This window comes from Chinchilla lanigera, unplaced genomic scaffold (genome assembly GCF_000276665.1).
Source record: "Chinchilla lanigera isolate Chin_1 unplaced genomic scaffold, ChiLan1.0 scaffold00057, whole genome shotgun sequence".
Lineage (NCBI taxonomy): Eukaryota > Metazoa > Chordata > Mammalia > Rodentia > Chinchillidae > Chinchilla > Chinchilla lanigera.
In genome coordinates, this window is record NW_004955458.1 from 4,142,095 (window position 1) to 4,154,408 (window position 12,314).

General features: G+C 58.5%; 2 protein-coding genes across 11 annotated transcripts in view; one reads left to right on the plus strand and one right to left on the minus strand.

Annotated features, from left to right (window-relative positions):
* Positions 1-7,026, plus strand: part of Rbms2 (RNA binding motif, single stranded interacting protein 2) — a 44,997-nt gene extending 37,971 nt beyond the window's left edge. For 2 of the 6 annotated variants that reach the window (XM_013520869.1, XM_013520871.1), the window contains exons 10-13: positions 172-249; positions 612-722; positions 1,729-1,839; positions 1,955-2,137. In XM_013520869.1, the coding sequence (XP_013376323.1) occupies positions 172-249; positions 612-722; positions 1,729-1,839; positions 1,955-2,125 (471 nt within the window). In that variant the 3' untranslated portion in view covers positions 2,126-2,137. The other 4 variants (XM_005397318.2, XM_005397319.2, XM_013520870.1 and 1 more) reach the window with 4 other exon arrangements.
* A 489-nt stretch (positions 7,027-7,515) lies between these two features.
* Positions 7,516-12,314, minus strand: part of Baz2a (bromodomain adjacent to zinc finger domain, 2A) — a 37,038-nt gene continuing 32,239 nt past the window's right edge. For 4 of the 5 annotated variants that reach the window (XM_013520868.1, XM_005397321.2, XM_005397324.2 and 1 more), the window contains 7 exons: positions 12,097-12,248; positions 11,332-11,621; positions 11,109-11,241; positions 10,857-11,003; positions 10,288-10,517; positions 10,039-10,182; positions 7,516-9,957 (listed from right to left, as the gene is read on the minus strand). In XM_013520868.1, coding sequence (XP_013376322.1) covers positions 9,792-9,957; positions 10,039-10,182; positions 10,288-10,517; positions 10,857-11,003; positions 11,109-11,241; positions 11,332-11,621; positions 12,097-12,248 — 1,262 coding nt within the window. In that variant the 3' untranslated portion in view covers positions 7,516-9,791. The remainder of the gene's footprint in view (positions 9,958-10,038; positions 10,183-10,287; positions 10,518-10,856; positions 11,004-11,108; positions 11,242-11,331; positions 11,622-12,096; positions 12,249-12,314) is intronic. The other variant, XM_005397322.2, reaches the window with a different exon arrangement.

Genomic DNA, 12,314 nt, shown 5'->3' on the forward strand with positions numbered 1-12,314 from the left:
GAGTGGTGGGATTACAGGCGTGCGCCACCACACCCGGCTAATTTATTCTTAGTGTTTCTGTGTTCTGAGGGGAGGAATGCCAGCGTTTGGGAGCCTTGCTGACCAGTTAGGTCACGGAGCTGAACAGCAGGTTCTAGGTGCTAATGCTTTCGTTTGTTTTGCTCACATCAGAGAGTGACTCAGGCGTCTCCGCTGCAAGTCCCTAACCCGTCCTGGATGCACCACCAGTCATACCTCGTGCCGCCCTCCGTGAGTGACCACACTGGGCAGGGCCAGGCAGGGGCGGGAGGGGAGCAGTGGGCGTGAGTTCCTTCCGGCTCAGGCCCTTGGGCAGCCCAACTGTGAGCCCTCACTTTTTTGAGGGGTGCGGGGAATCGAACTCAGGACCTTGCGCTTGCCAGGCAGGCGCTGTGCCTCTGCGCTAGATCCCCGGCCCTCACATTTTGTTACTGGGCCCCTCCAGACTGGGGGACAGCGAGCCTGTTCCTGCTGCGAGCTGGGCTGCTGCTCAGGAAGGCTTTGAATTCCCAGGGCTGGGGAATGTCCGTCTGCTGGGTTCCGGTCATTGCTTTAGGACGCAGCCAGTGACCTCCCCTTGTCGTTGCCTCAAGGGTTCCGTCCTGACACCGGGCATGGATCACCCCATTTCTCTCCAGCCAGCCTCCGTGATGGGACCCCTGACCCAGCAACTGGGCCACCTCTCGCTCAGCAGCACGGGCACGGTAAAGCAGGGCTTTGTGACGGTAGAAGCCCAGAGCGGGGACCCCTGAGGCGGGCAGGGCTGCTCCGCAGCACTGCTGGGCGCCGGGACGAGCACATCGTGTCAGTTAGACAGACTGCAGGCCCAGCGTGGTGGCGCACGCCTGTCATCCCAGCAGTCGGGAGGCTGAGGCAGGAGGATCCTTGCGAGTTCGAGACCAGCCTGGGCTACAAAGTGAGCTCAAGGCCAGCCTGAACTGCAGAGCGAGACCCTGTCTCAAAAAGACAAAAAACAAAACAAAAACAATGCAAAGATCACCCATGGGCCAGCGCAGCCCTCCGCTCCCCAGCCCACCCCCGAGCTGCCTCCTACTCACAAGCTAAGTGAATAGTGTTCTGTGTGACTTTCTAAATTATTGTACAATTTTTATTTGTACGTTTGCAATACATGATTATTCTGTGTATTAATTTAACAATTAATACTCATTCCCTTATCAATATAGTAATAGGAAGAAAACTTTAAGTTTCTTTCAGGCATGTGCAATTCGGACTTGCAGGAATGCTTAAAGGCAGGGAAGGCAGGGTGTGAGGAAGAGCAGAAGGCCAGCAGGAAAGAGCAGGAAAGGCCAGGAGTGGTGGCACATGCCTGTGATCTCTGCAGCCGGGAGGCTGACGCAGGAAGATCACTGAGTTTAATGACAGTCTGGGCAATACAGTGAGTTCAAGGCCAACCTGACTCAAAAAAGAAAAGAAAAGAAAAACTGCTGGGTGTGGTGGCACATGCCTGTAATCCCAGCACTCGGGAGGCTGAGGCAGGAGGATCTTTGTGAGTTCCTGGGCTACAAAGTGAACTCAAGGCCAGCCTGAACTGTGTAGCAAGACTCTGTCTCAAAAAGAAAAAAAAAAGAAAAGTAAAAAAAATAAAAAGGAAAGGAAGTTACCTCGGTATCCTAGGGAGAAGCATTTCTAAGGCAGTATATTTTGGAGTGCTTTTTTTTCCCCTTGAGACAAGTCTCACTGTGTATTTAGGCCACCCTTGAACTCAAGCCTACCCTCCTGCCTCAGCCTCCCAAGTGCTGGGACTTCAGATGTGCACCGCACTGGAAGTTCTCAGAATGCTTTGAAGATCCTAGTGCCCAGGTGAATTAAAGCAGCCCCTCTGGAGGCGAGCACTGCATCAGGATATGTGACAGCTGCCCAGGTCTTATAGGTACCAACAACTGTAAGGCCGAGCCTGTCGATGTTTCCATCCTAGTATGTGCCGACAGCTGCAGCTATGCATGGAGCTTACGTCTCCCAGTACGCACCCGTGCCTGCTTCCAGCGTTTCCGTGGAGGTAAGAGCGTCATTTCTCTGGAGTGAGGACGGGACAGTGGCAGAGGCAGATCTCCCCTGGTTCACGGTCTTCCGCTCCCAGTCCCGCTGATTCTGTGTTCACAAATAGCTGTAGGTGTATGAGGACCGCGGGAAGGAGAGACTTAACCTGCCCTCAGAGAGAATGAGGCCCTTTGCACATGTGGTCACCAGCAGCGAATACCAGGATGCTGCCTCGCGTTGACTAGCGAGCCTTGGGAAGAGGCCAGGCTGCTGTAAACCTTGAGGGACTGCTGCCCGGTGTGGCAGTGCAGGACTATAATCCCAGCGCTCTGGAGGCTGAGGCAGGAGAGTTGCCAGACGTTCAAGGCCCACCTGGGCTACATAGTGAGACCCTGTCTCAAAAAACCAAGACCCCAGAATGCAGAGGGACTGCTGAAGTGCTTTCCAGAGTGGCCACGCCATTTTAGTCCTTCCAGCGGCGTGCTGCTTGCTGGGGGTGCGCCCACACGTAAGGGGGGTGTGGGGGCCGGCGAGGCCCCTCAGTTCTGGGGGTTTTAGCCAGGCTGCTTCTGCGGGAGGCCAGCAAGGGAAAGCGGAAGCTGACTCCCTCTCGGCTGTGGCGCAGGAGAACAGCGGCCACCAGAGCCAAGCGGCGGTGGAGACGCCCTCGGAGCCCGGGGTCTACGCCTTCCAGTTCAGCAAGTAGCGCGGTAAGCTCAGCCAGCGCGCGGCCCTTGGTCCGCTGCCCTCCCTGCGCCGCGGCCGGGCTCTGGGGCTCCTCCCTGTCCCTGCTGGGAAGATGTGAAGCTTCGGAGATGCCGCAGACCTTGGCGGTCCGCTCGGCGACAGGTGACAGCCGCCGCGGCCTCCTGTTGGGCTGCTGTGCCGTCTCTAACCCATCGCAGGCGCAGCCTCGGGAACCGGGGCTTGTGTGTGTGCTGCGTTCAAGGAGATGAAACTTTTTTCCCTTCGGCAAAGAATGTTTCTGCTTCGTTAAAGTTGTATTAAACTTTCCGCCTGCCTTAGGCGGGGCGGCTGCTGCGCGCCTCCCCAACCTTTCCCCTGCGTTCCGGGGACTGGGGAGACCTTCAGAGGTTTCCTTATGATTTCTTTAAAAAAGAAAGAGAAAGATGTGGTGCTAGGCAATTGGTGAAGCAGGGACCACTCACTACTTGCTGAATTTAGTTATGGAGTTTTAAAAATATGTATGTATATATTTCAGAAAATAGACAGGTTTGTTGATTTATTTTTTGGTACCGGGAATCAAACTCATGATCTTGCGCTTGCTAGGCAGATGCTGTGCCGCTGAGCTAAATCCCCAGCCCTCCTTTGTTTTGTTTTTTGGGACAGGCTCGCTGCATAGTTCCCACTGCCTCTGAACTCACTATGTAGCCCAGGCTGGCCTCGGACTTGCGGCAATCCTCCTGCCTCAGCCTCCCGAGTACTGGAATTGCAGGCGTGCGCCACCATGTGGCTATAGGCAGAATTGTACAATTTTGTTTTTGTAAAGCGCTCAGTTCCCACACCTCTCTTCACACACACACCCCTTGTCTTTTTTCCTCTCAAGATTGTTCTTTTCTCTCTCCCATACAGCCGAGCCTGCCTGCTTACCCCCTCACAGTTTTTAACTTCGTGAACTTCTTGGAATGAAATTTCGTGTGGAGTGTGGGGTGGTGCTGGCGAGGAGCGAGCTAGAACGCTGAGCCGCCGCGCAGGCGGCCTTCCGTCTGCCCCAGGAGGGCTGTGGGCGCAGAGACGACCGCACGGCCTTCGCAAGCCGCCCGTGCGCCAGGCGCGGCTGAGGAGCAGCCTTTCCCGCGGTGCGGACGGCGCCCTGTGCGGAAGCCGCGGGGCCCTGCTCGGCCCTGAGGACCGAGGGGCTGCGCCCCCGCTGGGAGCCGAGGCCGCGTCTTCACCCGCGGAGCGCGGTTCTGGGCCGGGGTGGCTTTGCTCCCCAGGGCCTGTGGTCCTGGCCGGGACGTTTCTGACGGCCGTGCCTGGGCCGGCGCGCGTGCTGCGGGCAGACCCACCGTGCGCAGGGCACCCCCGCGCCCCGGCGAGGAGTCGTGCCCGAAGTGCGTGGTGCCAGGGCGGCGGCCTCGGATGCAGACCGCGCCCCTCGCGTTCCCGGGTTCTCCGTCGGCCCGTCCGCGGCGGAGGCCTTGCCGAGGCCGGCCGGAGCGCTCCGCACCGCGCTGCCCCGGAGAACCGGGACCTCAGACATCGTTTTCTGGAGCTGGCTGTGTTGGCGCAGGCCGATTATCCCAGCACCTGGGAGGCTGAGGCAAGAGGACTGCACGTACAAGGCCAGCCTGGGCTACGCGGGATAGACCCTGCCTTGGAGAAAACCAAAGAGAGCGAGCTTCCTCCTCGGGAGGGACAGCGGAGCGGGACCGCGACCCCACGCCCGCCCCGCGCTTCCTCTCCCGGAGACCGGCTGCGCTGGAGGCAGGACGGAGGGCCCTGCCCGTCTCCCCGAGAACTGCGCCTCTTGCGGCCTTTCGGCTCCACCGGGCACCGCCGCAGTGGGACGAGCGCGCGGCCGAGGGTGTGGCGGGGCCTGGCAGGCGCTGCGGGCAGAGGCGACAGCGGAGGTGGCTGCAGCTCCCGCTCAGCAGCGGCGCACAGGTCTTCCTCCGCGCAGGGCTGAGAGGCCTGTCTTCCCTTTGCCCTCTGTCCGCCCGTGGGGTCAGGGGGTGGGGCTGGGGCAGCGAATGGGACTGAAAAACTGAGGACCAAAATCGGCCATTTCCCCCTTGGTGCTTCCAACTGCAGAAGAGCTTATTCCGTATAAGAGCCCCACTCAGTATCCCGCTAGGGTTCGGCTGGACAAACGGCTGTCTCTGAGTTCCGCACTGTCAGTAAAGGGAAGTCTACCACAGCTACCGGCTGGTCAGCGGCCCTTGTTTGTAGCAGGGTCTTACCGTGTAGCCCAGGCTGGCTTCAAATTTCAGAGGACCCTCCTGCCTCAGCCTCTGAATGCTGGGGTCACATGTGTGCTGTGACCACCACTCCCGGCTGTCAGTGGCCTTAGAGAGAGAAAGCAAGGCCAGAGCTGTGTCCATTTGACAAGGGCGGGGGGCTGCTGCTGACCGGCTCACCGGGGCACCTGTCCTGATGGAAGCCGCCCGTGGCACTCCTGCCCCTCCTCCGCCTCCGGGAACTCTTGCTTCTGTCTTTTTGTACCTAAAAAAGTGTTTAAATGACTGTAGGTTTTTTGGTTTTGTGTTAAATGTTGAAGTTCCTTCTGAGGGTCTGCGTGACTCTACTTGCTAGGCTGTGCTCGTGGGAGACCGGCGTGGCCGGGTCGGGGCGTGGCAGTGAGCAGGAGCCCCGGCTGTTGTAACGGTCAAGGGCACACAGGAGGTTCTTTAGGTGCTTTTCGCTGGAAAACAGCCCTGTTTCTCCCGTCGTTGAGTCCAGTTCCGGGAAGGGGGGCTGGGACGGAGGGCAGTGATGGGGCGCCGCTGCTCCCGTGAGCTGGCGGCGCTGCAGCGCCCCTGAACCCCGCTCCCACTCCCCTGTGCCTCTCGGCCCGAAGCCTTACAGCCGATACTGTTGTTTGGGGGCGGCTCTGGGGAGTGAGCCCGGGGCCTCTGCTACATCCCCAGCCCCTTTTTATTTTGAGACAGCGCCTCGCTGAGTCACTAAATTGCCCAGTCCGGCTGTGGCTTGAGACCCTCCTGCCTCAGGGTGCCGGGTTGCCGGGTTACCGGTGGGCACCCCCGAGCCCGGCCGGGGCTGAGAGCCGCCTTCAAGGGTGCTGCTTTTCAGGCAGACGCCCCAGGACCGGGCAGCGCTGCTCCGCCCGCTGCGCAGGCTGAGGGCCTTGCTCGGAGGGCCTGGGGCCGAGGGGAGCGCCTGCACAGCCGAGAGCGAGCGCAGCCCCCGCCGTCCTCGCCCGGCCTGCCGCACCCCCGGTCGCCCTGCCTTAGCCGGGAGCACCCCCCGTGGGCGGCTGCCGGAGCCGGCCGTGGCTGGGCGTGGCCCTGAAACCCTGTGCCAACGGCTCGGTTGTGTGCGGCCCATCTTTATTAGCGGGCTCCTGAAGTTCAGGGGGCTTTTCTGCTGCCTTTTCTTTCTTTTTAAACAATGGGCATCATTCTTTTTTTCCGTACCAGGACTCCAACCCAGGGCCTTGTGCTTGCCAGGCCGGCGCTGTGCCGCTGCGCTGTGCCCCGGCTGGCGTCGTCCTGCTGCTGGGCTCGAGCCTGGGGCCCAGCACGTGCTTTGCCGCAGCCGCCCGCGGCGCTCCGCCACCCGCCGGGCCTTCCCTTCCGAAGAGCAGCGCTGTCTGCCGCAGCTCCTGCAGGGGCTCCGCCCCGGGGCCTCGCCGGCCCACCACCCCCCGCGCGCCTCTGCCCCTGTTACTTTATCTACCTCACTGTCCCACGGCAGCAGGGGCATAAGCGCCTGGCGCTACTGGCCTTCTCTCCCCGAGTTAGGAAGCTGGGGGCTGGAAAGGCCTCGAACAAATGCACAAACTCCGGCTGTCTGTCTGCAGAGTTGGCTCCCTGAGCACCCTAGAAGGCGCGGGCCGGAGTCGCCCTGCACCAGACTGCTCTGTGGCCGCCGCGGGGCTGAGGAGGTAACCCAGCACCCAAGGGAGCTCGTGGCTTTCACAGGGCGGGAGGCAGAAGCTCCTTCTCTAGCGCAAGGCCCAGGTGGCTTCCGGCGCTCAGGAGACAAAGAGCCGGGGGGTGTGAGACCTTCCCAGCCCGAGAGGACCCTTTCCGCCCCTCCTGCTGTCCGAACCCCGAACACGCGGGCGGCTCGCAGGTGGGGCTGTCGCATGCACTCGTCACCCCGGGACGAAGGAAGTTAATTTATACTTAAAACACATTTTGTACATTTTTTCTTACCCAGAGATGTCTAGTTTTATACTCTTCTGTGTCTACGCCAATGCTGCCCTTTCAGCGCGTGCTTCCTGGACCCCTGGTCTGCCCGGTTTTCCCTGTAATTTGATAAGATTCATTTTGTTATTATTATTTTTTTTTTTTCTTAAAAAAATAAAACACGAAAGGCTGTGTGTCGGTGTCTTTGCACAGGTGGGAGGGAGACGCTGGCGAGGGCCCCTGTTGCCCACGGGAACACAGGTGGCAGCTCACAAGGCTGAGGCGCATCTCCCAGGGAGGTGGAACCGATCCCACCTCACCCAGCACCTCCGTCAGACTGCTAAGGCAGAACTGTACCTGTTCCATCCACGCAAAAAGGGTGAGACAGGAAGCCTGCCTGCAGATGCCTTGTGCTCAGACAAGGCCAAACAGGGAGGTTTCAGGGTAAACCTGTTTTGTTTTTGACACGGGGTCTCACTGGCCTTGAACTCACTTTGTAGTCCAGGCTGGCCCCACTTACGGAGATCCTCCTGCTTCAGCCTCCCAAGTGCTGCGATCACCACCATGGCAGGTATAAACCTGTTATGCTAAACCCAACACCCAGGTTCCCGCTTGGTCGATCTGTGTGAGAACTATGCTAAAGGGAAGAGAAATACACAGAGTCTTTTTGAATCTCTATCAAATGTGGTTTTTATTCAACTGACAAGCACTTTTCTACAGCTGCACTTGTGGAACATCACATGGCAAAAACAGGAGGCTTTTTTCTCTAGACTTTTTTTTTTTAACCTTATTAAAAATGAGATTGGTCCTAAAAATATAGAAAGAAATAAATTTAAATTCACAAAAAACTGTACATTATCAAAAAGTCACTAAAACACCACATTTGGTTATATAAAAAGTCAGTCCCTTTTGCTGTCAAAGGAACATGGGAACTTGGTGTTGACGGTGTGGTTTTCTTGCTGTTACCCGACGGTGGGGAGGGGAGCAGAGGGCGGGGCTGCCTTGTGTCTGCCTTCCCCACAAATACTCTGCCCACAGAGGGGTCCACCCGACTCGGGGCGGTGAGGACGGGGAAGGAAAGTGAGAAACGGCCCCTGTGCCCGTGCTGTCCCCACCCCTCTTGTCCCCAACCCCCTGCAGAATGCCTGGTCCCTCGAGAGGGAGCTGGGACGGGAACGCACAGCAGACAGAGACCTCACCCGCCCGCCCCACCTCCCACGATGAAAATTAATCTACATTCCACGCAGGGAAAACTGCCGCGGGGAGAAAGATGAGCGCCCAACTAGAACAGTTCCGAATGTCTAACACAAAGTTTGTTACAGCGCAGTTATTTAGATAAAATATAAATATTTATGCATAATATAAAGTCAATTCAAATATTCTTCAATCCACCTCTTATTTAAAAGCAAAAAAAAAAATCTCAAATAAAATTAGAAGTTTTGAGGTTTATCTGACAGAAAAGGCGACTTTAGAAACAGGCTCTGGGGGAGGGGACGCACAGGACTGGGGTGCAGCCGGGCCGCCCCGCCCGGTGCTGGTGGGCGCCGCCAGCAGTACTGGAATGATCCCCGCCCGCGACGCCTCAGCCCGCTCGGCGGCGCAGCGCCTCCCCAGTGCAAGTACCCGTAATCTCTGGCGGGAGGCGCTGCGCCGCGCAGGGGCAGGGGCGCCGGCCACGGCCGGGTCGGGCGAGCAGTCCTCCTGCGGGAGCGAGGCTTCACCCGGGCACAGCCGGAGCCCCTCCCGCGCGCCCAGGGGAGAGGAAGGAGCGCGCCTCCGCCCGGCGCAGCAAAGCTCCAGTTCTCTCCCTGCAAACGCGGGGCTCCGAGCTCCTGAGGGCAGTGCGCCTGCTGAGACCGCACGCTTCCTAGAGGCTGGAACAGAAGCGACCCAGAGAAATCGTTCCTGCGGTTTCCCAAAGACACAGAAGCGATGGGACGAGACAATGGGGATGGCGGGAGGAAAAGCAGGTACTTGGGGAAAACGAACGGACCCCGCGGAAGCAGGGTCAGAGCCCCGGCTCGCACGCCACCCACCGCCGCCGCCCCGGGGCCAGTCAAGCGCCAGCGGCCTCGTCTCGGAGCTGCACCCCAACTCAGCAGTAGTTGTCCCTGAGGAGTCCCCGAGAGGGGAGTTGGGGAGCAGTGGGGAGGAGGCTGCGGGCCCGGGGTGCTGCCCCAGCCACCGAGTTTCGGAGAAGGCGGGGACTCGGGCGTGAGGGGCACCCGCCACGTTAGATGGGACAGCTATCAGCAGGAAGATGAGGACCAAGAGAAAAACGGGGACTTCTACATTTTTTTCCTTTGAGGGGAAAAAGATTTGGGGGGGAAAGGAGGGAGGAACCCGTACACAAGAGTTTTACATTATTGGATGAGCGATGTGACGACGCCGAGCTGGGAGGGGAAGCCGAGAGGGCGAGGCGGGAGGGTCTGCACGTGGAAGCAGCATGTCCAGGGCCCGTGTCGGCGACACGCCTGGGTTAAGTCCACTTTACTGGCCGTCACTGCAGGTCCGCACACAGTACAGAGTGTTTCTCGGTTTCACACATTCACTAGAACTATTGCTATTGTTAAATCACCCCAGTAACTGGGGCGTGGACAGGGCGGGGCGGGGAGGCCGGGAGACGGGGAGGAGGAAGTAGGGACTTCTTTTCCCCTCCCCATTTTTAATTAGGAAATAAAACAAAGGGAAAATTATTTTTTCTTTCTTTTTTGGCTTTTCAGTCCAGAAGGACCTCATCTCCACGCCTCTTACTTGAGGAGCAGGAGGAGGAGGGAGAAAGGGGTCTCGGGGTAAGGGGGTGTGGGCGCTGCCAAGGGCAGGGTCAAGAATCAGGTTCTATCTGACTCGAGCCGCCCGGCAGCATCAGCAGGTGTGAATGGCAGGTTCTGTTTGGAAGGTGCGGGAGAAGCCACAAGGCCACTCCGCACCTCCCTCGCCTCAGAGATTGGCCTGTTTTCCCTGATAAAACTCCTCCCAGCGGCTCTCGAAGAACTGGCGCATGATGTGCCCCGCCTTGCCCACTTCAGAGTCGTCCTCGTTGAAGGTCTGGCAGTTGTCAAAAACCAAAAGGGCATCCGCTGCAAACTCCTCGGAGCTGGTGTACCTGGGGGGGCAGAGCCGAGCAGTCGGGAGGAGGCCTGCGGGGCAGCAAAGAGGCGCCAGGGTGTCACCAGCGCCCGCTTACCCTCCCCGGAGCAGCCGCTCCCGCATGGTGGAAAAATCCATCGGGTTCTTGATGATGCGCCGGTAGCCGCTCACCAGCCGTGGGTTCACGGGCTCCAGGAAAGGCCAGGCTGCATCGTGGGACTCCATCTCCATCAGGATAATCCTACCGGTACAGGGACAGCAGCGACTCCATTTCCAGAAGCACACACGCGCGCGCACACACGCACGGCCCCCTCCCAGCCCTCTTCCAGCAGAGGGATCCACTCACTCGCAGAACGTGAGGTCACTGTGGTGGTTCCGCATGGAGAGTCGCCGTCGCTTGGAGGGAGACAGCCCTTCTTCTGAGTACCGAGGTACGCATGACGGGCTCTCTCGGCCCCTGGACAGTACCCGGCGGCGGCGGCCCTCGGCCTCTGCCAAGTTCAGTGAATAACTGCTTTTCCGCTTGTGCCCTCGCTTTGGGAAGCCGGGCTTCTGCGTGAGCTCTTCCTCTACCTGCTGAGCAGGCAACAGGCGGAGATGAGCGATGGCTGAGGACGTGCTCTGCCTACCTCCTGGTTTGTTAGAATCCCTGGGTGTAAGTGCGGCTTCAAAATACCTTCCCACAGAAGCCCACATGCGAATTTACTCAGATAACCCAAAAAGTAGGGGTCACAGGACAGGCATAATTACTCCTGTTTTATAGAGAAGCAACTGAGGCTATAAAATTTAAGTGATTTTTTCCAAATAAAGACCGAATCCAGGTCTCTAACACCCTGAGAGTCACTCTGAGCAGAGGCTGGGGACAAGTGACGTGTGGCTCCTATGGTGACTGGGATGAGTGGGAGCAGACCTTACCTGGGCCAAACAGATGGCGCAGAACCAGTCCCCCTCGGGGACAGCCTCCATCTTGGGCCGATGGCAGTAAATGTGGCAGCCGCGGTCACACCCGTCACAGAGCAGAAGAAACTCGTCGTTGTCGCCCTTCCGGCAGACGAGGCAGGTCTAGACCAAGGTTGTGAGGAGACAGTGAGCCCTCAGGCCTCTGCCTGCATCGTCCCACCACACCGCGGGCGGCCCAGGGCCCTCCTGGCTCTCCACGCCTCTTACCACTTTGTTGACAGACTTTTCCCAGGCGATGGACCGCTCCAGCTGGCCCACACACAGGCACAGCTGGGCCGCGCTCCGGCAGCGCTCCAGTGTCTGGCGCCAGACACGAACCCGGGGGGTGATTTCGTACGAGCTGCAGGGAGAAAGTGGTGACGTGTGGATGAGTGAGGGGGGCTGAGCCTTGCTCCCTGATAGCAAGAACAAGGGCACAGACGTCACTCACATCTCTGTCGTGGTGCCCTCAGGGGTCCCGTTGGGTGAGCTGAGCAAGGCCTTTTCTAGCACCACCTCGTGAGCGGGCCAGAGAGGCTCCCGCAGGTACCGCCGCTCCACATTCTGTTCTAAAGCAGCCAGTCGCATCACGGCGAGGTCCAGAGGGTTGGTACTTTTACGCTGAGGTGCCAGTCCTTCTCTGTTGCGACCTCTCCAGGTGATATCCTCCTGGGAGTCAGGCAGATGCTCACAGTAGGCCAGGTCTTCACGAGTAGAGTCTGGACTAGGACACGTCCAGCCCTTCAGGTGGGAAAGCAGAATAAAACTCATCAGAAAGGAGAAAAAGACCCATTTTAAGGTCATGGGAGGTGAAGTGTGAGCTGAGGGGTTTTTCCAAATAGTGTGTTCACGTTGTGACAGGGCCTTTTTTTGTTGTTTTTTGTCTTTTTGAGACAAGGTCTTGCTAAGCAGTTCAGGCTGGCCTTGAGCTCACTTTGTAGCCCAGGCTGGTCTCGAACTCGAACTCCCAACTCGCTCTTGAACTCCTGCCTCAGCCTCCCGAGTGATGGGATTACAGGCATGCACCACCCGGCTTGGCCTGTCACCGGGTCTTGATATGTACTTTAGGTTGGCCTTGAACTCATGGTGAGCCTCTTGCCTCAGCCTCTTGAGTGCTGAGATTTCAGGTGTAAGCCACCATGCCCCGCTCCAAATAGAGTGAAGGGATGAATGGCCTCTCTTAAACAACTCCCCACCAGTGCCAATCCCAGTATACCCGAATCTGCAGATCAGACAGGATAACCCGCTGTTCCAGATCCTCCACCCACTGAAGCACAGCTAGGTCTGTTTCGTATGTCTTCTCTTTGGGTGACCAGCTCATAATCCCCTCTTGAACGGGAGGTAGCTGACTAGGCTCAAAGATGGGATCTGAGAAGTGAGAACACAGAAGAGGCCCATGGGGCTGTTGGTGAACAGCAGCTCACACTTGCCCTG